This window comes from Candida margitis (assembly GCF_024628925.1).
Source record: "Candida margitis strain CBS 14175 chromosome Unknown scaffold1, whole genome shotgun sequence".
Classification (NCBI taxonomy): Eukaryota; Fungi; Ascomycota; class Pichiomycetes; order Serinales; family Debaryomycetaceae; genus Lodderomyces; species Lodderomyces margitis.
Genome location: NW_026261901.1, coordinates 651,928 through 674,638, shown reverse-complemented (window position 1 = coordinate 674,638; position 22,711 = coordinate 651,928). Strand labels below are relative to the sequence as shown.

General features: G+C 39.3%; 14 protein-coding genes across 14 annotated transcripts; 8 read left to right on the top strand and 6 right to left on the bottom strand. All coding sequences in view use genetic code 12, as the record gives it.

The window, feature by feature from the left end:
• Nucleotides 1-72: 72 nt before the first annotated feature.
• CHS5 (Chs5p) lies at nt 73-1,815 on the top strand (the record flags this gene model as incomplete). The annotated part of the gene is made up of 1 exon (XM_051817245.1): nt 73-1,815. One exon carries the CDS (start codon nt 73-75, stop codon nt 1,813-1,815), a length of 1,743 nt encoding a protein of 580 aa, XP_051669685.1.
• Nucleotides 1,816-1,913: 98 nt separating this feature from the next.
• On the bottom strand, nt 1,914-2,291 carry VMA7 (H(+)-transporting V1 sector ATPase subunit F; the record flags this gene model as incomplete). The annotated part of the gene is made up of 1 exon (XM_051817244.1): nt 1,914-2,291. The coding sequence occupies one exon, from the start codon at nt 2,289-2,291 to the stop codon at nt 1,914-1,916; it is 378 nt and encodes a 125-aa protein (XP_051669684.1).
• Nucleotides 2,292-2,531: 240 nt separating this feature from the next.
• On the top strand, nt 2,532-3,335 carry CANMA_004917 (uncharacterized protein; the record flags this gene model as incomplete). The annotated part of the gene is made up of 1 exon (XM_051817243.1): nt 2,532-3,335. The coding sequence occupies one exon, from the start codon at nt 2,532-2,534 to the stop codon at nt 3,333-3,335; it is 804 nt and encodes a 267-aa protein (XP_051669683.1).
• Nucleotides 3,336-3,601: 266 nt separating this feature from the next.
• On the bottom strand, nt 3,602-3,829 carry CANMA_004916 (uncharacterized protein; the record flags this gene model as incomplete). The annotated part of the gene is made up of 1 exon (XM_051817242.1): nt 3,602-3,829. One exon carries the CDS (start codon nt 3,827-3,829, stop codon nt 3,602-3,604), a length of 228 nt encoding a protein of 75 aa, XP_051669682.1.
• A 320-nt stretch (nt 3,830-4,149) lies between these two features.
• Nucleotides 4,150-5,151, bottom strand: CANMA_004915 (uncharacterized protein; the record flags this gene model as incomplete). Its single annotated transcript, XM_051817241.1, has 1 exon — nt 4,150-5,151. One exon carries the CDS (start codon nt 5,149-5,151, stop codon nt 4,150-4,152), a length of 1,002 nt encoding a protein of 333 aa, XP_051669681.1.
• A 459-nt stretch (nt 5,152-5,610) lies between these two features.
• UGA1 (4-aminobutyrate transaminase) lies at nt 5,611-7,029 on the bottom strand (the record flags this gene model as incomplete). Its single annotated transcript, XM_051817240.1, has 1 exon — nt 5,611-7,029. The coding sequence occupies one exon, from the start codon at nt 7,027-7,029 to the stop codon at nt 5,611-5,613; it is 1,419 nt and encodes a 472-aa protein (XP_051669680.1).
• A 772-nt stretch (nt 7,030-7,801) lies between these two features.
• TBF1 (Tbf1p) lies at nt 7,802-10,018 on the top strand (the record flags this gene model as incomplete). The annotated part of the gene is made up of 1 exon (XM_051817239.1): nt 7,802-10,018. One exon carries the CDS (start codon nt 7,802-7,804, stop codon nt 10,016-10,018), a length of 2,217 nt encoding a protein of 738 aa, XP_051669679.1.
• Nucleotides 10,019-11,178: 1,160 nt separating this feature from the next.
• On the top strand, nt 11,179-12,609 carry STE4 (G protein subunit beta; the record flags this gene model as incomplete). The annotated part of the gene is made up of 1 exon (XM_051817237.1): nt 11,179-12,609. The coding sequence occupies one exon, from the start codon at nt 11,179-11,181 to the stop codon at nt 12,607-12,609; it is 1,431 nt and encodes a 476-aa protein (XP_051669678.1).
• A 75-nt stretch (nt 12,610-12,684) lies between these two features.
• TAF14 (TATA-binding protein-associated factor) lies at nt 12,685-13,597 on the bottom strand (the record flags this gene model as incomplete). The annotated part of the gene is made up of 2 exons (XM_051817236.1): nt 12,685-13,458; nt 13,589-13,597. 2 exons carry the CDS (start codon nt 13,595-13,597, stop codon nt 12,685-12,687), a joined length of 783 nt encoding a protein of 260 aa, XP_051669677.1.
• A 700-nt stretch (nt 13,598-14,297) lies between these two features.
• BAT21 (branched-chain-amino-acid transaminase) lies at nt 14,298-15,497 on the top strand (the record flags this gene model as incomplete). The annotated part of the gene is made up of 1 exon (XM_051817235.1): nt 14,298-15,497. The coding sequence occupies one exon, from the start codon at nt 14,298-14,300 to the stop codon at nt 15,495-15,497; it is 1,200 nt and encodes a 399-aa protein (XP_051669676.1).
• Nucleotides 15,498-15,546: 49 nt separating this feature from the next.
• HYM1 (Hym1p) lies at nt 15,547-16,602 on the bottom strand (the record flags this gene model as incomplete). Its single annotated transcript, XM_051817234.1, has 1 exon — nt 15,547-16,602. The coding sequence occupies one exon, from the start codon at nt 16,600-16,602 to the stop codon at nt 15,547-15,549; it is 1,056 nt and encodes a 351-aa protein (XP_051669675.1).
• A 500-nt stretch (nt 16,603-17,102) lies between these two features.
• On the top strand, nt 17,103-19,076 carry VPS36 (ESCRT-II subunit protein; the record flags this gene model as incomplete). The annotated part of the gene is made up of 1 exon (XM_051817233.1): nt 17,103-19,076. The coding sequence occupies one exon, from the start codon at nt 17,103-17,105 to the stop codon at nt 19,074-19,076; it is 1,974 nt and encodes a 657-aa protein (XP_051669674.1).
• Nucleotides 19,077-19,321: 245 nt separating this feature from the next.
• Nucleotides 19,322-21,037, top strand: SSN3 (cyclin-dependent serine/threonine protein kinase; the record flags this gene model as incomplete). Its single annotated transcript, XM_051817232.1, has 1 exon — nt 19,322-21,037. The coding sequence occupies one exon, from the start codon at nt 19,322-19,324 to the stop codon at nt 21,035-21,037; it is 1,716 nt and encodes a 571-aa protein (XP_051669673.1).
• A 221-nt stretch (nt 21,038-21,258) lies between these two features.
• Nucleotides 21,259-22,356, top strand: CAK1 (cyclin-dependent protein kinase-activating kinase; the record flags this gene model as incomplete). The annotated part of the gene is made up of 1 exon (XM_051817231.1): nt 21,259-22,356. The coding sequence occupies one exon, from the start codon at nt 21,259-21,261 to the stop codon at nt 22,354-22,356; it is 1,098 nt and encodes a 365-aa protein (XP_051669672.1).
• Nucleotides 22,357-22,711: the final 355 nt, after the last annotated feature.

Below are 22,711 nucleotides of genomic sequence, written 5' to 3'. Positions count from 1 at the left end.
AAAGGCAAGTAAGAACAACCACATTTACTGACGTCACTCAATTGAACTAGGAACAACTTTGAGACAGTTAATATGGTAGAAGTTTCGCTTACAGTTGGTAAACTAGATGCTTCATTAGCGCTTTTACTAACAAAAGATCACCACTTGATTGAGTTCCCGACAATTTTATTGCCCAATGGAGTTAGAGCTGGATCAATTGTTAAATTAAAATGCGACCAAGATCATGAAAGTGAAAAGGAGGAGGTCTTAAATTTTCAAAACATTCAGGATGAGATCTATCAAACTTTTGCCACTCATCCACCAAAAGCTCCCGTTTTACAAATTAGAAACACGACTCAAACGTCATGTGTCTTGGAGTGGGATACATTGGATTTAGGCACATCTAATTTGAAAAACTTGATATTATTCAAAGACGGCAAAAAGTTGGGATCCATTCCACAGCCAATGAATAACAAGACATCAAAGCTCTCGGGATTGCCTGTGGACAAGAGCTTCAAGTTCCAATTACGATTGGATACCACTGCTGGTATCTTTTGGAGTAATGAGGTTGAAGTCAGTACTCACAAAATGACTGATCTTTCTGGTATAACTGTATGCCTTGGTGATTTTAGTCCTAATGACCCATTTACTGCGGAAGACATTGAAAAGACCTTGGTGAATATTGGAGCAAAACACCCGGCCCAGCATCAAGTAAAAGTGGATACTACACACTTTTTATGTACCAGAGAGAATAAACAAAATCCCGAATATACCAAAGCGAATGATATGAACATCCCTATAATCAGACCTGAATGGATAAAGGCATGTGAACGTGAGAGGAGAATTGTTGGAGTTCGTGACTTTTACGTCAAGGAGTGTGTTTTGCCTGATTTGTTTGCCAAGAATTACTGGGGTGACAGTCATGGATCTAGACAAAGTGCATCTCATGAGGGTGGTAACGCACAGGATCATCTAGCTGATGCTTCTACAGCTGCTTCTCAGGATGTGCCTTTGGACGACACTGAAGCACCAGGAGAGACAGAAAAGTCAGACTTACCGCCTCTACCAACGAAGGAGGAAGAGGTGCCAAAGGAGAAGTCAGAGGGCATGGAAACAACCGGAGCGCAGCAACCTGCACCTACATCCAATGACAATGAACCTCTTGAAAAGCAGGAGAGTGACTCAACAAAGCTTGAAGTTGATGACACAGAGATTTCCACCGCACTTCCCAACTCAGCGCAAGCTGTCAACGAGACTATTGACAATCTCGAACAAAGTAATGATCCCACTCAAGTTGAGCAAGACTTTCTTGACAAAGACGAACCAAATGCTACTGCTTCTTCGGTGGCATTAAAAGAGGATATTGATGACGCCTTTGATACTGTACCTATCAGCGAGGAAAATATAATTGAAGTAGAAACAAAGATAAGTGATCATCCTGTCCTAGAGGGGGGGACCGAGTTGCCTCAACAGTCAGCTGATACCCCTTCTACAAAAGAGGCTGACGCTGAAAGTGAAAAGCTGAAATTAGAAGAGGAAAAGACGACAAATGAGAAAGAAAAGGAGGAAAAGCAAGCGGAAAAAGCGATTGAGGAGGAAAAATTTGAACAAAAGGAGGAGAAGGAACAGCAGAAGGAAGAAATGGAGCACGTCAAGAAGGAAAAGAACGAAGTCAGAGGACAGCAAGTGGATGAAAAGAAGGAGAAAGAGGAGGGTGACCTCCTTGAAAACGACGAAGTGAACGTTGACGATGATTCAACTTCAAAAGAAAATTCGCCTGCCCCAAATGGAAATGGCTCAAAGAAGAAGAAAAAGAAGAACAAGAAGAATAAATAGGCCGTAGATGAATCAATGGACGGTTGATTTTTGCAATGTGTATTAAAAATCGCAATAAAGCTAATCTATGAATATTTCTCATAAACGTGCTCAATTGTCTACTCTCCAAATAACCTTCTAACTCTTTTCAATATGGAGTCCTTTTCTGGATCATATGGATGGTCTTTTGAAGGTATTTCCAATATTGCTGGAAACGCATTTGTATAACTATCAACTTTGTATCTAATCAAGTCGGCCAAATGTTGATTTATCAATAAAATGGCTATATCGTCACGCTCTTTGGTAAATGTCTCAAAGGCCTCGTCGATGTCTTCAACCGATGTCTTGCCGGGGATAACTGTAAGGAAGTTGGTTTCTTTGCCTGGTTCGTTGGATACTTGACCAATTCCAGCAAGAAGTAATCCTGTTACTGTGTCTTCGTCAGCAATTGTAGCAATCAATTTACGCTTGGTCATTGCCTCACTTCCAGAGCTCATCTTTATGACTTGTTTCCTTGTGTGTGTGTGTGAGTTGTGACTGTTGTTGGACTTTGATCAGTGGATGTCTATTTATTTTTCTTTTTGGACAAAAACGACAATCGCTGATAAAGTTTTTGAAAAAGACATAATTTTTCATTCACCTACTTACTCATTCTACCGATCAGCTACCCATAAAAAATGATACGACCAATTCTTCGTCCTCTCTGTCGCTATCAGCATCCCTTGACCTGGCGCTCTATGCCTATAAGGTTTGCAGGTCACTCTAAGTGGGCCAATATCAAGCATGATAAAGCCAAGAACGATGCCAAAAAGTCCAAGGAAGCAACATTAATTGCAACCAAGATAGAAAGTTGTGTACGAATAGGAGGTAAAGAGTCTAATGCGAGCTTGGATCAGTTATTAGATAAAGCTAAGAAACTCAACGTATCAAAGCAAGTAGTCACAAATGCGATAAAGAGAGGTGCTGGAGAATTAAATGATGGTGCAGCTAATCAAACTGAGGTGACTTATGAGTTTATGGGGCCCGGTGGTGTTGCTGTTATAGTCTCAGCCATTACTGATAACAAGGCACGTACAGTTATGAGAGTTAAATCAGCAATGGCATATTTCCAAGCATCGTTAAGCCCTTGTAATTTCATGTTTGAAAAGAAGGGAGAAATACTCATTGAGCCTAAGCCCGATGCCAATGAATCCTTCGACGACGTGTTTGAAGTAGCACTAGAATTGGGTGCTGAAGATTTCGAAGAGGTTGAGTTTTCAGATGAGTTTGTCCCTGACAAGAAGTACAAGTTTTATCGCATAATTTCTGATCCTTTGGAGATTCATCGCATTAGTAATGAGCTTAGTGCCAAAGGATATAAATTGCACGAAAGTGCGGTGAGATATTTGGCGAATAAGGACGGACAAGTGGAGTTCCCCGAAGAGTACTCTAAAGGATATTATAGAGCCCTTGATAACTTGGACCAAACTCCCGAAGTTTTGGACTACTACACCAACATTGAAGGTGAACACGAGAGCAGAATTATGTCCTCGATCAACTGAGCATGACGGTAGATAGACCATGTACATATATATATATAGTAAATTGAAAATTTGTATTCCAAAACAACCAACGGTTTAATTTCCTATAAAATGTAACAATTAACTAAATAAATAGCAAAATGGTTAAGCTCCATCATTGGCCATGATATTAAGAATGATCAACTGATGATAGCAAAAAAATGTCATGACGAAATCTTTAATGTTTTTTTTGTTTTAATTTTGGCATTAATAAAATGAATGTAATCGATCTTGAAACAGCTAGTAGTCTATTTCTTTTCATCTTCAGCCTTGTCCAAAACTTTGTTCAATTCAGACAAGTCAGCGTTCTTCCATAATCTTAATTCCTTATCATTGGCAAAGTGTCTGTATGTGAAATAGGTTGCGGAAACGACTGCAATACCAACAGCAGCAAACAATGGAGTCATCTCTACTGGGTAGGTGAACTTTGGCTTGACATTCTTAGCTTGGGCTAACAAAACTCTGGATGGAAGCATGGTTGTGATTTGAATTGAGCTTGAATAGGTTGTAAGACTCTCCTTTTTATGGGGTGGTGGTTTGTCACTCGTACTTTTAGAAAATAAATTTTCCAAATGCGTTTCTTTCTTCTCTTATTTGAAATAAATTTGGTTGGTTGAATTTTTGTTTGTATGCAGGATTAACCATACGATTTAAAAAAAAAAAGGCACAAGTTATTGGGTGTAGAAGTTAAATCCCAAGATATGATGCATATATGCCATCCTGTGTGGATAAAAAAGTAGGGAGCTACTTAGCATTTCTATATTGTTATCTATATTGTCTAAGTTAAACAAAACGGTTACCAAATTTTTATCCATTCACGAATGGTGTCGTAGCATAACCAACTGACGGCCATGGATGGCACAATTTTGTATAGGTTAGCCGTCAACCCTTTGTAAGCTCCAAAAAAGCCTTCATTTTTGAAAATGGAGTATAAGGCATGTCCCACTGATCTATACTGGAACCCTAGTTCACCTCCTGCCATACTTGCAACCTGATACCTTTTCCTTAGTACGTCTAAAGGATATATTAAAACTCCTCCCACAAAACTACTAAATGCACCAGCCGAAAGTTTCCAAATAGGATTTGAAAATTCCCGTGGTGAGCTATTCATGTACTCACGAAGCCTTTCATATAATGCAAAATTTATAGCAACATACGGCGCCACACCTAATGTGGTGGGGATAATTCCTCGGTATAAAGCGAGGAATCCGCCCTCGTTTTTGTAGACTTCCTTTAATGTTTGCATTACCGATGGAGCTTCGGCTAGCTTACCTTTGTTAAGCTTACTCAAGGATGCGGTTTGTACTGTTATTCTAGCTCGTACCAAGTCTAATGGATAAGTGACTGCTACAGACACAATTCCAGCAATAGAACCGGAAAACAACCTCTCATATCCATTCAACTCGTTACTTCTAAGCAAATTTAAGTCATCAGGATGTTCACGTCGCCTGTATTTCAAAATCAAGTCCTTGCAGTTCTCAAACACGGCAAATTGCACGGCGCTATACGGAAAAATCCTAATACAATTAAGTGTGTTCCCACGAAAGAGGCCCCTCCACCCTTCTTCACGGTACATCTTTGCTATCGTGGGAAACATGCCTTCATATGCCTGCTGGGACCCTGGACCTTGTAACTGTAATAGAATTTTAGCACGCTCAAATGGCGACACCACAGTTCGAGAAACCGCACCAGCGATTCCACCAGCTAAAAATGACGAGTTGGAATCATTTTTGATAAAATATTTGAAATCAGTATACAATGGCGAAAAAGTTGCCATAGGGAGTTTGAGCCCTTCCATGTGAATTGTTGAGATTTATTTTTTATGCCGGGTACGAAAAAGCCGCTATCATTGATTAAAACAAAACCGGCTTGAATACTCAAAAACAAATGATGTGAGTTGATATGGGCTGCCAAGAATAGGGTCTAGTACCGTCTATATTGATGTTATCACACGGCAATGATTTTAAGGTGGGGGGTCTTGTGAAAATTTTATCAAAATTGATTATCGGCTAAATGTATTTTGACGTCTTTTCTGTTTCTTTTTTTCTTTTTCTTTTTTTTTTGTTTTCTTTCTTTCTAAAACTTTGCAGGTCCAAAATCTGGAGTAAAAATAACGTGTCGCGTTATTTGCGCTAGCGCCTCAACGGCTAAATCTAAGTAGATCTACACTCCACTCATTCGTTACCATGTTATTTCATTATCTAGACACAACTAATTTCATAACCAAATACATTATCCACTCTCCTCATTCAGGATTCTAAAAGTTTGACAATACCTTATCAATAGCCTCCACCAAGATATCGGCGTGCTTTTCTTCAAAAACCAAAGTTGGTCTCAATCTAACCGAGTCTTCAGCACATCCCCCAATGTTAACACCTGTCTCCTTCATGTCACTCAAGAACTTGTTTCTTGCTGTGCCGCTTTCCATTGACCAAGCAATGAATGTGGCTCTGTCTTTACCTCTTAAGTTACGCAAGTGGGTTGGGTATTTCTCTTGCAATTTTTCCAACTTCTTGTATAAATAGTCACCAACTTCTGCTGCTCTTGCAGTTAAATCATGCTTAAGGATTTCTTTACCAATTGCACCAGCCAAAGTCATTCTAGCTGGATCTCCACACCAAGTGTTGAATTGTCTGTAAGCCAAGTTTGGAGTAATTTCTGGGTTGTGGTAAAAGTAACCGGCGGATTGAAACTTTTTGGAAAAAGTAACAATATCTGGTGGTGGTTGTAAGTTGAATCTTTCATGGGCCCACATGACACCAGTGGCACCTACACCAGTTTGAACTTCGTCCATGATTAACAATGCACCATGCTTTAAAGTGATATCTCTCAAGCCTTGGAAGAACTCGGCTGATGCGTGGTTGTCACCACCTTCCGATTGGATTGGTTCAACTAAAACACCAGCAATTGGAACAGACCAAGTCTTGAACAAGTCAGCAACAATCTTCAAGCATCTCTCGTCCTCTTGTTTGTTGGCCTCAATGTTATCTTCTAATGGATATTTATATGATGGAAATTGGGCCTTTGGCCAGTTGAAAGCTGGCAAGTCTAATTTGTGAATAGGTTTGGAACAAGTGGTGGAGCCGGATGCAAACAATCTACCGTGGAATGCATGTTCGAACGAAAGAATGGCCAATTCTGGAGCACCTGGAGCTTGGTTATGCATCACTGAAGCAATTTCTTCTGGTGTAAAGTCACTGTGGTAACCTCTCTTTTGAGCTTGGTACCAGAAAAATGTAGCCTTGAAGGCCAATTCATTGGCATCAGCACCAGACAATCCCGACCATAATTTATCTTGTCCCTTTGGTGCCACCTTCAAAATATCCGAAACAATGTCTTCCAAATCGTTACCAGGGAAGTTTCCCAAAGCTGGTCTGTCAACAATAGCCCTGAGCATTTTGTCTGATTTTGCAACCTCAAGCAATGCAGGATTGTTGTAACCCAAAGGAATGGAAGCAATTTGAGCATAAACGTCCAAGTACACGTTTCCATCAACATCGGTAATGTAGTTTCCTAACGATTTACCATAGTCAGCAACAAAATAAGCTGCACGAGCATCAAAAACTTTTCCTAAACTTTCAATTGCTTGCTTAGAGTTGCTGCCTTTAGTGGATTTAACAACTGGTCCTTTTGGTTCTTCTGGGAAATATTGGGCAGAGATTGATTGAACAGTCATATTTGTAGAATATTTGTGAATGTTTATTTCTGAATTCAGAAAAGTAGAATCTATAAAAAAAAGAGGAACTTTGCTGGGTTTAAATAGAACTCCGTAGAAGGATCCCGCTTACACTGTAAGAGATGATTCAATTAAGGAGAAAAAAAGAAGCGGCAAAAAAAAATGGTTTAGCGTGTAGTTCTATGGCGCATTTCCCAATTGGGACGAGGTCCCGCTAGAGAAATAATCTTTCTTTTAACATGAATAGAAATCATTAGCGAATTTTGTAGATTTTGTGTTTTTATGGGGAGGGTCAGACTGAATTGTCACTTGAAGGTTGTTCCAATATAATTCTAGCAAGCGCATTTACGAAGCACTGCTGTGTTTGTACGTATTTAGTCTCAATAGGCGGTTATGTTGATCAATGAGTCGATTCATTCGAATTGAGTCGCTAAACGGTTAAGTCACTAAACTGTTAAATCACTATACTGGTAAGTCCAGCATATGAACCAAAAAGCTGGTGCATGTTAGGCTGTAATAATGCTAATGAAGACCTAACTACGTACATCTTTAGTATAGTTCACATTGACCTACTAGTGTTGAGCATTGTTTGTAATTCTACTTCACTAATAGTAGATAGAGTGAGCAGCAGAGGAAGAAAAAAAGAAATTGATAGACAAAAATTTGGTGCTAACAAAATGTAAACAAATTATACACGACTAGCATTAAACCTTACACAGTAATACCGAAGAGGTTGCCGGATAACCACACACATCATTCATCAATCTATAATATGAGTATGGATGATTCCAATATTGATGATATCTTGCAGCAGAGGCAAGATTCCGAGCAGCCAAGTCCGTCGGAGTTATCTGCCGAACAAGCAATCTCATCTATTGCACATGAGTTAACAAAAGATACAGAAGATCACGAACTGCTGGTTTTTGAAGAACAGAATCTTGATCATTCAGCGGAAGACAAACAGGAGCGGAAGAGACAGAAAACTGATGCCTCAGTTAAGTCAGTTGAAGTGTTAAACCAGACACACAAGGATAACAGTACAGCCAATTTCACCGATGATGTATCTCAGGGAGGAAATACAAACGTCCAATCAACACGTGATGAAAACTCTGAGGAGAGTACAGCAGATTTGATTCAACAAGCTCACGACCAGTTGCAACATTTACAACTGCAACAGCAACTGCTGCAACAACTGCAGCAACGACTGCAACAATTACAACAAAGATTACAACATGAAAGTTCAGAAGGTCACGGTAAGATGAAGGAAGAAGTCTTGAATGGATCGCCTCCCTTTGAGTTGAGCAATAGACCCAGCAAATCCCAGGAGGAACGGCCGAATGGGCAACATACGAATCGCTCATCGTTATCTGCAATCCCCTCAGACTCTGAGCTCTTCAACACAAATGCCGCACATGTCGCTTACTCTTCATTGTCGTCACAGTATCAGCCGCTGAGTGTCGACTCCAACCATGCTGTGTTTACACTGGCAAATTTGTCAGTGCTACCTTTGCCAATTATAGGAGCCGATTTTTTACCACCAAGAATTCAACTTTTGATCAACACTTTACCGACATTGGATAATCTATCGACGCAGTTGCTACGTATTGTTGCAAAGTCTTCCTACAAACGAATCATCGACATCGCTTCCAATCCGGAAACACCTGAAGGTGCGACATATCGTGACTTGACTTCGTTGTTTGAATTTACGAAAAGGTTGTACTCTGAAGAGGATCCATTCTTAACTGTGGATCATATAGCACCGGGAATGTGGCATGTTGGTGAAGAAACACCTCGTGTTTTTAAAACCAAGGAGCAAAGTATTGAATCGACTCTTAGAAAAGTGAATTTAGCGACATTCCTAGCAGCTGCATTGGGTACGATGGAAGTTGGATTCTTTTATTTGAACGAATCGTTTTTAGATATATTTTGTCCTGCTCACGACTTGGACATCAAGTACCATCTAAGTGACACTAGCTACTTGGACACGGCGAGCACTTTAGGTACGAGTATCCAAACTGGTATAGGGTCTTCTGTGGGTGGTAAAATCGGTAAATTGTTGAAGCCACAGGCTATGTTATATCTTGACTTGAAGACACAAGCTTACATATCGGCTATCGAAGCAGGGGAACGGTCCAGGGAGGATATTTTAGAAGATATATTACCAGATAACATGGATCAGATATTGATGGCCAGAAGACATGTTGATTTGCTATTACCTTCGGAGGATGATTTTGTGGAAAAGTGCAAATCAAGAAAATCCCTATTGCTCAACTACAATGAGGAGGAAACACAAACACCCTTAAGTGACGAATTCAAATGGTTTACCTTTTTAAGAGATCTTTTTGATTATGTTTCAAAGAACATGGGGTACTTAATCTGGGGCAAGGGCGGAAAGCCCGTTAGGGACAAGAAGGAACATACCCCAATAAGTCCGGATATGTATGACCAAATTAATGCCAGGATGAACTACCGACCACCCAGAGCTGGTGGTGACGATAGTGATTCGGGTGACACAGCTAAGCTTTTACCTTCGGAGATACGAGAGCAACAAATACATGTCAATGGACATAAACCTAGTCAGAGAAGACCATGGACTCGGGACGAGGAAAAGGCATTCAGACACGCTTTGGAATTAAACGGCCCCCATTGGTCGAAAATCCTCGACTTGTTTGGAAAAGGTGGTAAAATCAATGAAGCATTGAAAAACAGGAATCAAGTTCAACTTAAGGATAAGGCGCGTAATTGGAAAGTGTTTTATTTGAAAAATGGAATGGAATTGCCCCTGTATTTGAAAACGGTAACGGGTAATTTGGAGGATCGAGTCAAGAGAAGCATTTCCCGACAGGAAAAAACAGCCGCAGCGCCTGTTCCAAATGTGCATAATCAAAAGAAACGACAACAACAGGAGCAAGCTAAGGAGCAAGAGAGGCAGCAGGTACTATCAAACCGAGAAGGTGAAGATAGCAACATTGATACCAGTTTTAAATAATGATTATATGGATGATTTAACGACATAGTACATAAATCAGTGTCGTGCCTTTGTTACTGCCATTAGTATTAATCTAGTGGTTTTCTTCTGCTTGGTTCTGTCAAAGTCATAATCTGGCATCAGGTGCTCCTTTTCTGACCTGCAGCTACTGAATTGCATCTTGTGAGTGTGTATCTTGGGAAATGTGTCGTGAGATTATTGTTTTGCGAAGCATCCATTTACTTTCCGGTGGCTAGTTTTGAATAGCTGGAGCCCGAGTTTTGCAGTGGAACTGTTATAATCGCGACTAATTGTATGGAAATTGGCAAAATGTTCTATATGTTCAGTAATGCAGGTGAAACATTTATGACAGTATAGTTACTCTCTAGACATAATACGTATAATATGAGAACTGTTCATTCAAATTGAATAAGAAGCTATCATTCCTCGAAATATGTACTCAAACCGTTTTTTTTTTGTAATTGCGAACTCAGACCGCTATTCTCAAAAACACAACGCCTGAAATGGTTTTGGAGCAGAGATGAAAACAACCTGGCAAACCTATTTTCCAAGGGTAGCCACAAAGGAAGGAGAGCATATAATAACGTAGCTATCGTTTACACGATGATTTCTTTTACATTGAAGGTTGGGCGAACCAAAATTCTTGATACTTAAAGCAGCAATACGCTTAAAGAGTCATCTGCTTCTATAAATTGTCAACTCACATCAGTAAATTTTTTAAATGTTTTCCATCAAAGTTACAAAATCTGCATCTGCCATAAAATTGTTTCAGACTACCCTTTTAGGCATTAATCTCCAAAAATGATTTAAAAAATAACATACTGTCGTTGGCCGTCACATACAAATTTTGCATCATATTTGTATCAAATTATATAATAATACTCCCAAAACCATAGCATCTTAAATAATAATAAACTTTGACAAGAATTCGCCTCTGTTTAGCCTTCTCTGAAAGTTTCTGGTTTCATCCCCCTTTTCTCAACATCCCCGTGGCAAAAAGTTTTGAAAGTAGAAAACTTGTGCTTTTTCAAGATGGATATGCAAAGCTTGTGTAACATATTTTAGCCTCAGTGTTGAATATTTATTGAAAGAGCCAGAGACCCACTGAGCATTTGTTTACCAAATCTAGATCGCATAGTATTCCAATTTATCGCTTAAGGATGCATCCTGAAAGTAGAAATTCGACAATACCATTTCCAGTGCAAAAGTCAGATAGCCTGGTATTCCAAGGAAAGTTACAGCAGCTGCTTAAAATGCAAGAGCAAGTCGACCAAGCGCCTCTCCTGAAGCAAATTGAAGTTGCAAAGGAAAAGGCAAAATTATTGTATGACGAGATAATCAACGTCAAAAGACACACCCAAGACACCAACTTGCAAAGGGTATCCGCCAACGTCTTAACCATACCTCGGGATTCATGGAAATTAAGACTATATAACACATTGCGTGGACACCAAAACAAAGTGGCAAAGTTGTGCTGGAATGCAGAGTCAACAAAGATATTATCAGCATCTCAAGATGGCTATATGATCATTTGGGATGCAATCACTGGATTCAAAAAGCAGGCAATTCAGTTAGACAACACGTGGGTGCTTACTTGTAGCATGTCACCCAATGAAAATCTAGTGGCTTCTGCTGGGTTGGACAATAATTGCACCATTTACAAAATCAAGTCTGACACTTCAAACAATCCCGTTCAAATGCGGCAGCAGCAACAGTTCCGAAGCAACATTTTCCCTTTACAAACAGGTTTCTCCCAATCTGTCCAGTCAATTTTCAAGAGCCATACGGCGTACATTTCAGAGTGCGAGTTCATCGGCAATAATTCGATCGTAACCGCCAGTGGCGATATGACATGTATGTTGTGGGACATTACGAAGGGATTCAAATCTCGTGACTTTATCGACCATGTTGGAGATGTGTTGTGTCTTACTGTTTTCCCACCAAATATCTTGCTGGATAATCTTTTTATCAGCGGCTCTTCTGATGGTTATGCCAAGGTATGGGATTTGAGACTGCAAACACCAACCCAAAGTTTCAGCATATCCAACAGCGATGTCAATTGCGTAAGGGTATTTCCAGATGGGAATACATTTGCCGTGGGATCTGACGACGGTCAGATTAGGTTGATTGATTTGAGAAGTGATTGTGAGGTCGCACACTATTCCTTAATTCTGGAAATCAGAAACATGCAAGGACTAAATGAAACTGGCATGGGACTGCAATTATTGTCACCAGCGACACCCTTTGAAAGAAAAACGTATAGTCTTGGCAACAGCTACACTATGCTAACTCCATCAAGTGCTCCCATCAATGCAACATTGGCCTCTAGCGATGGACTTAGTATAAGCTCGAGAAATTCAACCTTGGAGAATTCAGGTGTGTTTTCGCTCGATTTTGGGAAAAGTGGACGCTTGTTGTATTCCTGTTACCTGGATTACGGGTGTGTAGTGTGGGATACTTTGAAAAACGAGATTATTGGCACTTTGGGAAACGAGCATTTGAACAAAATAAACAAAGTGGCAGTTAGTCCTGATGGCGTTGCTTTGGCAACTGGTTCCTGGGATGCAACAGTAAAAGTATGGAGTGTATAAAGAGAGACATTTCAGTTTTAAAAGAAAATTAATACTGTTTTACAATTTGATAATTTATACACCAACTATTCTCTCCTAAGCTTCGCCAATATGTTTTTTCACGTAGTCCCACAAACTCTTCAACAATGAATCGGGCAAGGTATACAAATCCATTGTAAACTCTCCATTGTCAACGTCATTTTTGATGTTCATCTCGTTAGTTCTGTTGTCGGTAACCATCTGAACCACGACAATTAAATCATCCTCACTCAATTTACTTAATCCGTTGGCCAACTTCTCTAAATCTACATTTCCCTTTATTGCTCCTTTAATTTTTTTCTTGTCTGCTGCATTGGTTGGTGACTGGCCACCATTCGAGGCATCTAACTTCCTCTTGATGCCACCTGCGGCAGAAGCACCACCTGCCGTTGAATTGCCAGCTTCATCAAAAGGCAACCGTCCACTTTCTGTTAGGATCTTATTTAATTGCGGGTTCTTGTTTGGTCCAACTGGGATTGAAATCACATGATCGTTGACGTATTTCTCTTGCAAAAAGTTTAAATCGTGTTGAAATTTACGTTCACCTGGTTTTCCACTAATACCCAAAATGTGTATAGAGATAGGTATATCAAACTCACCCCAACCTTGTTCTTCAATTTTGAAAGGCTGTTGTTTGATTACTCTTATTGGGTTAGCAAAAGTTGGATGCAAAGTATACGTAACTCTGTCCAAAATCTTTGCCGGGATTTCCTTTCCTTCCGAATCAAGCATTGTTATTTGGACGGACCATTTTCTCATAGGGTAGTTCTCAACTGGAGGGACATCTTGTAAGATGTGTTGTTCGGTTGTTATTCTAATAGTTCTTTTGACCTAAAAGGATAGTTTGTTAGTACATGCTAATGGAAAAAGTGCATTTAGTGGGATGACCAATAGGCACCTCCAAAGGCAATACTCAGTTTTAAGAGAGAAGAAAAATAATTGCTGGGCCTTGAATACATACTTCAGACATGATTGTTGAATGTACCCGTGTGGCTATATCTCTGGTGAATTAAGAGATTCAAAAGTTGTGTTTCTAGTTGGGCACTCAATAAAGTGTAAAAGTAAGGCAACGATTGGTGTGAGTTCTCCTTCAAATGGGAAATTATTCCAGTTTCAATTGGGTTCAGCTAGGCTTTGAACAGAGATATATTGTTTCGTTGTTGTTTGTCGACGACGATTGGCAGTGCAACACCTCTTTTTCGTACGAATTTTTTCTTCGCTCACGTTGTTGAGACTTTTCAATTTCTTTCTATTTCAAGAGCCACCTAAAACACACAAGAGACATATAAAACTAGGGGGAAACAATGTTGATTCTGGATCTTCCCTGTAATGGCTTTGGTTGTTCTTACATATCTTCCAGCTGCCTAACGCGTCAGAATAATGGCCCGAGAACGTGATATAGCCATAGAATAGCCTTTGGAAACTTGTAAAAGGACGGAACAACGAGTCTCTGGATTTAAACCCATACCCAGTTCCTTCTTTCCCAACCATTGTCTCCCCGTTAAAGCAACGTAACCGAAGAAGAATGGTTTCGTCCTCCCTATAGCACAAGCGGTAGCGCTGTCCGATATCTACTTTTTTTTTCATTTTAATTCAAATCGGAACCGATTTTGACTCATTTCATTGAAAAATTCTCCAACTCAGGCTACTTGCTACACTATCTATTTAGAATGCAGATACTAAACAGGGGCATCCCTTTCTTGTCTCGAGCTTTAGCTTTGAGGTCTTTTAATCGTTTCAATTCCACGTATGCGTCGGCGGTTCCTTTAAATGCGTCAAAGTTAGTCATCGAAAAGACAACTACACCCAAGGCCAAAATTCCTAAAAATGAGTTGGTTTTTGGGAAGACGTTTACTGATCATATGCTAGAAGTTGAATGGGATGCTAAATCGGGCTGGGGAGTTCCCAAGATTTTGCCATACCACAATTTGTCACTTGATCCATCTACTATTGTCTTTCACTATGCTTTCGAACTATTTGAAGGAATGAAGGCGTACAAGGACAAACAAGGCAACATTAGAACCTTCAGAGGGGATAAAAATATGACAAGAATGAACAAGTCTGCTGAAAGAATTGCTTTGCCACAATTTGAAGGGGAAGAATTGCAAAAATTGATTGATCAATTGTTGATTCTTGATCAAGATTTTGTTCCTGAGGGACAGGGATACTCGCTATACATTAGGCCTACTTTGATTGGAACCTCTGCATCTTTAGGTGTCAGTACTCCGGATAAAGCTTTGTTGTACGTGATTGCATCGCCTGTTGGTCCTTATTATTCCAGTGGGTTTAAGCCTGTCAGTTTGGAGGCCACTGACTATGCTGTAAGAGCATGGCCAGGAGGTGTTGGTGATAAGAAATTAGGAGCAAATTATGCTCCTTGTGTTTTGCCGCAATTGCAAGCTGCCAAAAGGGGATTCCATCAAAACTTGTGGTTATTTGGTGATGAAGGTTTCATTACCGAAGTTGGTACTATGAATGCCTTTTTTGTATTCAGCGACCCAATTAGCGGCAAGAAGGAGTTAGTTACCGCCCCCCTTGATGGTACAATTTTGGAAGGAGTAACCAGAGACTCGATTTTGGAGTTGGCCAAAAACAGACTACCAAGCGATGAATGGGTTATATCCGAACGAAAATTTACTATTCACGAAGTGAAGGAAGCTGCTGAACAGGGAAACTTGGTCGAAGCATTTGGAGCAGGTACTGCTGCTGTTGTGTCACCTATAAAAAACATTGGTTTCAAAGGTGAAGATATCCCTGTTCCAGTGTCTTTTGGAAATTCTGGAGAATTGACTGCCCAAGTAGCTGAATGGATTAGAAAGATACAGTATGGTGAAGAGGAGTACAAGGATTGGTCGAGGGTAGCAAAATAGATTATTTTATTTCTTTATTTGAGACTTTATGAACATATAGACATGAAATTTAGTTAAGTGCATTCTTATCGGGTAATTCCTCAATCTGCTTGATGATGTAATTTCTCTCCTCAAGTAAACTGGAATCATGAAAACTAGCAATGTCAAATGTTTTGAAAAATTCAAGAAAATTAGACTTATTTTTTATTAGTGTTTCATTAACTTTGGAAGTCCTTTTCGGATTGGCAACAAAAAACTTCAAGAGATGGAACCCTTCTAACTGAAGATTTTTCAGCTTTTCACTTAAAAGCAACATTGTGTACTTAAGATTCTTAGTATCAGCAAAGTATTTATGCAAAAATTGTAGATTGGCTTTCTGAGACACTAGATCGTTGAGAAGCTTGACGCTTTGTCGTTTCGTGACATAATTGTTCGATTTGATCAATCCGTTCATCCTTGTCATAAATGATTCGTAGTTATTGGCCAAAAACTCGGAAACCAACTTTTTATGAACAGTCAACACGTCATTCATGGTCATCATAGCATCACATGCAATTTCAAATGTTGGATTTTCGACATATTTGAACAAATTCCAAAAATTGGGGCTGTATAGGATGTACTTGTTAATCTTTTCAAACTTTAAGCAATCCCTCAATATCTGGCCTGCAACAAGCGCTATGTCAGGGTGTTCAGGGCTTCTCAATAAGTAGTCCAATATTTTAGGTTGCACCAGAACTAGATAATCCACAACAGGTGGAGGGGACAATGAGGTGGTGCTTGATTGTTTAATACCATTCAATGAGTTTCGTCGCAACAAACTTGAATACATGACAACCACGTCTTTTCGGGAATCGAAATCCAACTTACTCAAATTGAATGTTGACAAGTACAAGTTATTAGATTGTAGGATCTCAGTTAATAGTATTTGGATTTGGTCTTGTTGAGGTTCATTCTCGTCATCGCCATAAATAATGGCTCTGATTTGTTTTAGATATCGCCCCAGTTCATCCTGGTGTTTTTTATAACTCGATGGATCGTTGGTGTAATCGAGCTTGATTAGTTGTTCGTTCAAAGCTCTCACTAACTCATGAGGGTTCTTGGGATCTCGTTTGAATAAAAACGCCATGGCCTGGTATAGTTGTCGACTCTACTTGTGGTAGGCTCTCTGAATTTAACTGGATCAAGGAGACGTGTAACAGAGTTGGTGTTGTAGTCGCAGCAGTCTGATCTAGACACTTTGAAATTGAATCAAGTTTTTCAGCTTTGTCAAAAGAATTAGACTACAGTAGAATGGGGTGATTAATCCTCTCTCTTGTCTCCATTAAAGCAGTGGTGGATGATGCTTCTAACAATAGTGTAGATGATGCTTGTGTGGGTTTGATTTCAAAAGTAGTAAATCCCCAAAAAGATATTTTTTTTCGTTTGATCCATAAACTCAAGTGCAACGACAACGACAAGCAAAACCATAGCAAAGTACTATCAGAGAAATTAACGGGATCAGGCTAGGATTAACCACCACTCACGCGGATTAAACTGTATGATATTGAAGTACAACTGGCGATAGCTTAGTTACAGTGTCCCTAACGGAAAGTATAATATTATCAACCCCCATTCAGATTGCAATAGATGTCTTGGTTGAAAGTATGGCAAGCTATAAAAGTTAACAGAAGTGACAGACCAATACTTGAGGAAGGGGAGTTTAATGTCTACATCAAGGATAACGTCGGCCTATACCAAGGAAAGCAAAAGATACTTCTCCGTCAAAACGGTAGACTATACTTAACAAACAAAAGAGTGATATACTTTGATAACAATGAAGTCAAGAACAGCATAGCTATTAATATCGAACAGTTTACTTCAGGAGAGCTAATTGACCGATTCTTGAGATCTTCGCCCAAAGTCAAGTTGTATCTAAAAGTGGAAACTCAAAAGAATACAAACAAGTCCAAACTCAAATCTTCAAGTGGTTTTGATTGGGTATGCAAAATTTGTTCTTTCAAGAATCATGTATCTGGTGAGATAGATGCGGAAATGGAAGCCCCTAAATGCATTGCATGTGGGGTGCCTAATATGAACTTTATACAAGACTTGCAGACCAAATCTGACAGAGCTAGTTCTGAGAGCGCTATCGTGGCACCTTTAACGGTAGCATCTTCTGGCCAAAGCAGTGGATTGGTGGAAGCTTCTCCATCACCAGCTAATCTGACACCAGAGCCAGTATCTTCTACTAATCAAGTTCCTGCTGGTCAATGCCCAACCTGTACGTTTATTAATCATAAATCATTGAAATTTTGCGAAATGTGTGGCACCGAATTGGCATCCTCCACATTTGAAATTAACCAAGCTTTGCAGGATATCTCGATTGAATCAAACCCACTCAACTTGCATCTTGAAGGTGCTGAGCAGTATACTAATAACCAACCGTATATAAAAATCAGTTTCCGTAAAGGTGGTGAATCCCAATTTTTCCAAGAAGTCGCAACCTTGATTGATGAGATCAAGTGGGAAAATTTGCGAATCAAAGGTGGCATTAATCAGAATTCCAAAAAGTTGGAGACAAAGAAGAAACAAGTTAGGCCAAATGGTGCTGGGATCCATGCGTTGGAAGTTTTTGGTGAACAGCAAAGAAAGAACAACGAAATGATACTTAGCTCGTCATTGGATGATTTAGAGCAATTGATGTTTAAATTTGAAGACTTGATTAAGCTTTCATCGTCATTTAAAAGATTATTAGCCAGTAAGGGTAACAACGTGTACAATAGCATTCCACCATTGAATATAAGCCGCACATCAAAGTTATACCATAGTGAGCTAAGCCGGCATATGAGTGAATATTTGACAAGCTTTGTACTTACCAAGAAATCGTCCATGATAACTTTACCGGACTTGTTTGCGGAATATAATAGATTCTTGGTAAAGTGTTCGGGATTTGGCACTGAGTTAATAGATGTTGCTGATTTTAAAAGACTGATTGATTTGTTTGAAATCTTGAATCTACCCGTGGTACTGAATAAGTACGAAAAGACCGGGGTCGTTGTAATCCGACCAAAAATTCATGCCGACTCATATTGTGAGTTTATCATTGAATTCTTGAAGCGACAAGAGCACAAGTATAAGAAAAACGTAATAAGGGCAGAATTAATCGATGATGATGATGATGATGATGGAGGTGAAAACGATGTTCTAAACCACGAAAGGGGTTGTTATGGAGCTACTGTATCAGAGATATCGCATGCGTTAAACTGGTCATATAGTGTAACAATGGAAGAGTTGGACAAATCTATCGACTCAGGACAAGCTGTTTTAGATCAAAACATATCAGGAACCTTTTATTATGTTAACAAATTTGCGTACAACACTTCTGAATGGGAGGACTTGGCGGAAATTCAACAGATTAAAAACGAAATTGTCAAAGAGCAGAAAGAGATTACAGAAAGTTTGAAGAATGAGTATGAAAACTCGCAAGCTTCTAATTTGCTCAACTTTAATCCCGAGTATGAGTTTGGCACAGTAGTAGAACAGCCAAAACCTGCAGCTGGTAATCCACCATCACACTCAACCATCCACTCGCTAAATGGTTTAGAAGGGTTACGGTTTTGAATATATAGACATTACATAGACATATTAGCTTCAACTTTTGCATCCACTTTATTTCTTTGATGAAACGTAATTTTGCGCGAGAATCTTTTCCAATGATCGATCAATTGGCATTTTTAAACTTAACGAGAGACCAAATTAAAGTAAGAGGTACTTCTTTTTTGTTTCTACCAGCTTAGCCCATTTATATCAGTCTAGGCAATACCATGGAGATATAGCCTTTGCATTAGACTATGAACAGATTATCAATGAATATGTCTCAGAAACAAGGTGAAGGTCAAACTTTGCGTGACCAACCTCAACAACGGACGAATCAATCTCAGCATTTGCATCCATCGACACAATATCAACAACATAGCTTAGGACAGTCTTTTGCACAATCTTTGACAAACACATTGCCCGCGAATAATCCTTTTTCAGGGCCAACGCATCAGAATAGCAAGAACAACTACGTCCCACATCAGCTGAGTCAACTTCCAACGGTTCCCCAACCAGCCCTAATGGCGTCGAGTTCAATATTAACAATAGGGCCATTCAAGCATCGAAAGGACCTAACACGTGAATCAGTTCTTTCAACTTACCAAATATTGGGTTACATAGCGGCAGGTACATACGGAAAGGTGTACAAGGCCAAGCTTCGAACCACGAATGTAAATGCCAAAGATGGCGAAGAAAAAGGGAAATTGAATGGGAATAATGGAGGTATGAATGAGGGAAGTGATGGTGCTACTTTTGGCGATAATGGTCGCATTAATAAGGAAAGTGTGAATAACCATGTTCAAGAGAGAGAGCCAAAAGAAGGGTCGGCTCCAGCTGATGAAAAAATGGTGGAATTGCAGGCTCCTTCGATACAGTATTATGCCATTAAAAAGTTTAAAAGTGATAACCATCAAAGTTCGAATAGTAAAAACAACACTGCCGGCAATGCCACCAAGAACCTCAATCGTGAAATTGCCAACGAGGCGGCGCAATACACTGGTATTAGTCAAAGTGCCATTCGTGAAATGTCACTATGTCGGGAATTGAACAATAAAAACATAACCAAACTAGCAGATATAATTTTGGAAAACAAGAGCATCTATATGATTTTTGAATTCTGTGAACATGATCTACTACAGATCATCCATTATCATTCACACCCCGAGTTGAAACCCATACCGTTACCAACGATAAAATCGCTTACATGGCAGATCCTTAATGGTGTTACTTTCCTACATAAGAATTGGATATTTCATCGAGATTTGAAGCCGGCCAATATTATGGTAACGTCGAATGGATGTGTCAAGATTGGTGATTTGGGGTTGGCGCGTAAGTTCAATAACCCTTTGCAGAGCCTTTATACTGGAGATAAAGTTGTGGTTACCATATGGTACCGAGCTCCTGAATTGCTCTTGGGCACTAGACATTATACCCCAGCAATTGATTTATGGGCCGTTGGATGTATATTGGCGGAATTGCTCTCATTGCGACCAATATTCAAAGGAGAAGAGGCCAAGATAGATATAAACAATAAGAAACTGGTTCCATTCCAAAGAAACCAATTTCAAAAGATTATTGAAATTATGGGTACCCCCAATTTGAAGAACTGGCCAAGTTTAAACAAGTATCCTGAATTTGTTTCATTTACGCAACAAATCACTCAGAATTACTCATCAAATTTATCGCAATGGTACAAGATGATTGGTGGGGATAATAAGCAATGCTTGGAATTGTTGTATGGGCTATTGAAGTATGACCCCGAAGTCAGGTTAACTGCTGATCAAGCGTTGGTGCATAATTTCTTTTTGGAGTTGCCCAAAGTCACTGAAAATGCATTTGAAGGATTGAACTTGAAGTATCCCAACCGGAAGATTTATGTTGATGATAATGATATCAGTCAGAATGGCGGTAATAATGCTGGTCATAATTTCAAACGAAACAATGTTGTTTTTGACGATGGTGGGAATAAGAGGAAACGGGTGTAGAAAAATAAAAAAAAAGAGACAAAAAGTTGTGGAGATTATTAAAGTACAGTCGTTTGTTCATAGATTATATCTATATACGTTTATCATTTAGAGGAGTGGAGTAGTGAGTTAAAGTAAGAATAATTTGGTGGATGGGTAGGGGGATGTGCGGCGTGATCATAAAAAACTCCGATACGGAAAAAACCCACATCAAACACAACATAACACTCAACTACCTTCGAATGAAACTTGATGAATTATACACGGATAAGCAATTGATTTATAATAGTCCGATATCAGATATATGCAAGGCCAAACCAAAAGATGCTTCTTCTTCTTCGTCGTCATCAGCTTCAAGTTATGTGTGTTTAAAGATTGTTGATGTCGATTTCAAGATCCCACCTCATTCAATTAGACGTGAAATTGCCGTCATTAAAGCGTTACAAGATCATGATGGGATAGTAAAGTACATTGGAGACTTCCAAATCTTTGAAGATGTGGTATTGGTGATGGACTACTATCCATTTAATTTGAATCAGTTGATGATGAGTCAAAAGTACTGTCGTAAACGGACTCGATATAATCTTGACGGTGATGGTGATGAAGGGTCGAGTCAATTGAGTTATACATTATCCAATACAATTCCTCAATCACAAGTGAAGCAATTTTTGACTCGATTGATTTCAGCAATCAGATTTATTCATTCAAACAATATCATTCATCGTGATTTGAAACCAAGTAATATATTATTCATCAATGATGATATTACTCACCCTGTGGTGGCTGATTTTGGCATATGTTATAATCTATTGGATCCACCTGATGACGAACCATTGATGCAAAAGTACACTGATGTATGTACTGGGATATATAAACTGCCTGAGTTATTATTGGGCATCACTAATTATTCGTTTGAGGCTGATATTTGGTCAGCAGCGATAATTTTGACTATTTTGTACTCGCCTAATTTCAAAAGTATATTGATACGTGAAGATGGGGGAGGCGGTAGTGGCAGTGGCAGTGGCAGTGGTGGTGGCGATGATGACGGTGAAGAAATGAATAATGAGTCGAGTATAAGTGATTTACATTTGTTGAGTTGTATTTTCAAAGTGTTTGGCACGCCAGTTTATGATAAAAGTGAAGCGGAGACTGACGAGGATAAGCAGCAGTTGTATTGGCCCGAATTGGATAATGATGAATTGCATTTTAAAAAGTTTAATTTGAAAAGGTTCAAGAGAATGAGTTTGGCCAAAATTATACCTCGTTGTGACGATGAAGAGGTAAAACTGTTGTTTCAAAATATGACTCAATATGATAGGAAGAAACGACTGCTTGAGTGAAGGGTTTGCCAAAGTTGATGTCTGGTGGTTGCGGTAGAGAAAAGTATGTTCTTGTAATCACTAGCTATCTGATATATTTAGAAATCAAAGTAACTATTGATATTTATATCCTAACCACATTTACAAGCCCTCACATTAAGAAGCTTTTTCAACAACCGGGGTTAATAGAGGAAAGAGTCAATTGGAAAGGTTTAATTGATTTGGACTATCTTATTGTGAAATACAATGTCGCGATATGCTAATGAATTAACAACTAATCAGCTTTATATACATCTAAAATGACATAACAGCAACAATACATCCACTCAGAATGGATGATCTTTGTAGATTGAAACCAACTCACGGTCTGTGTAGC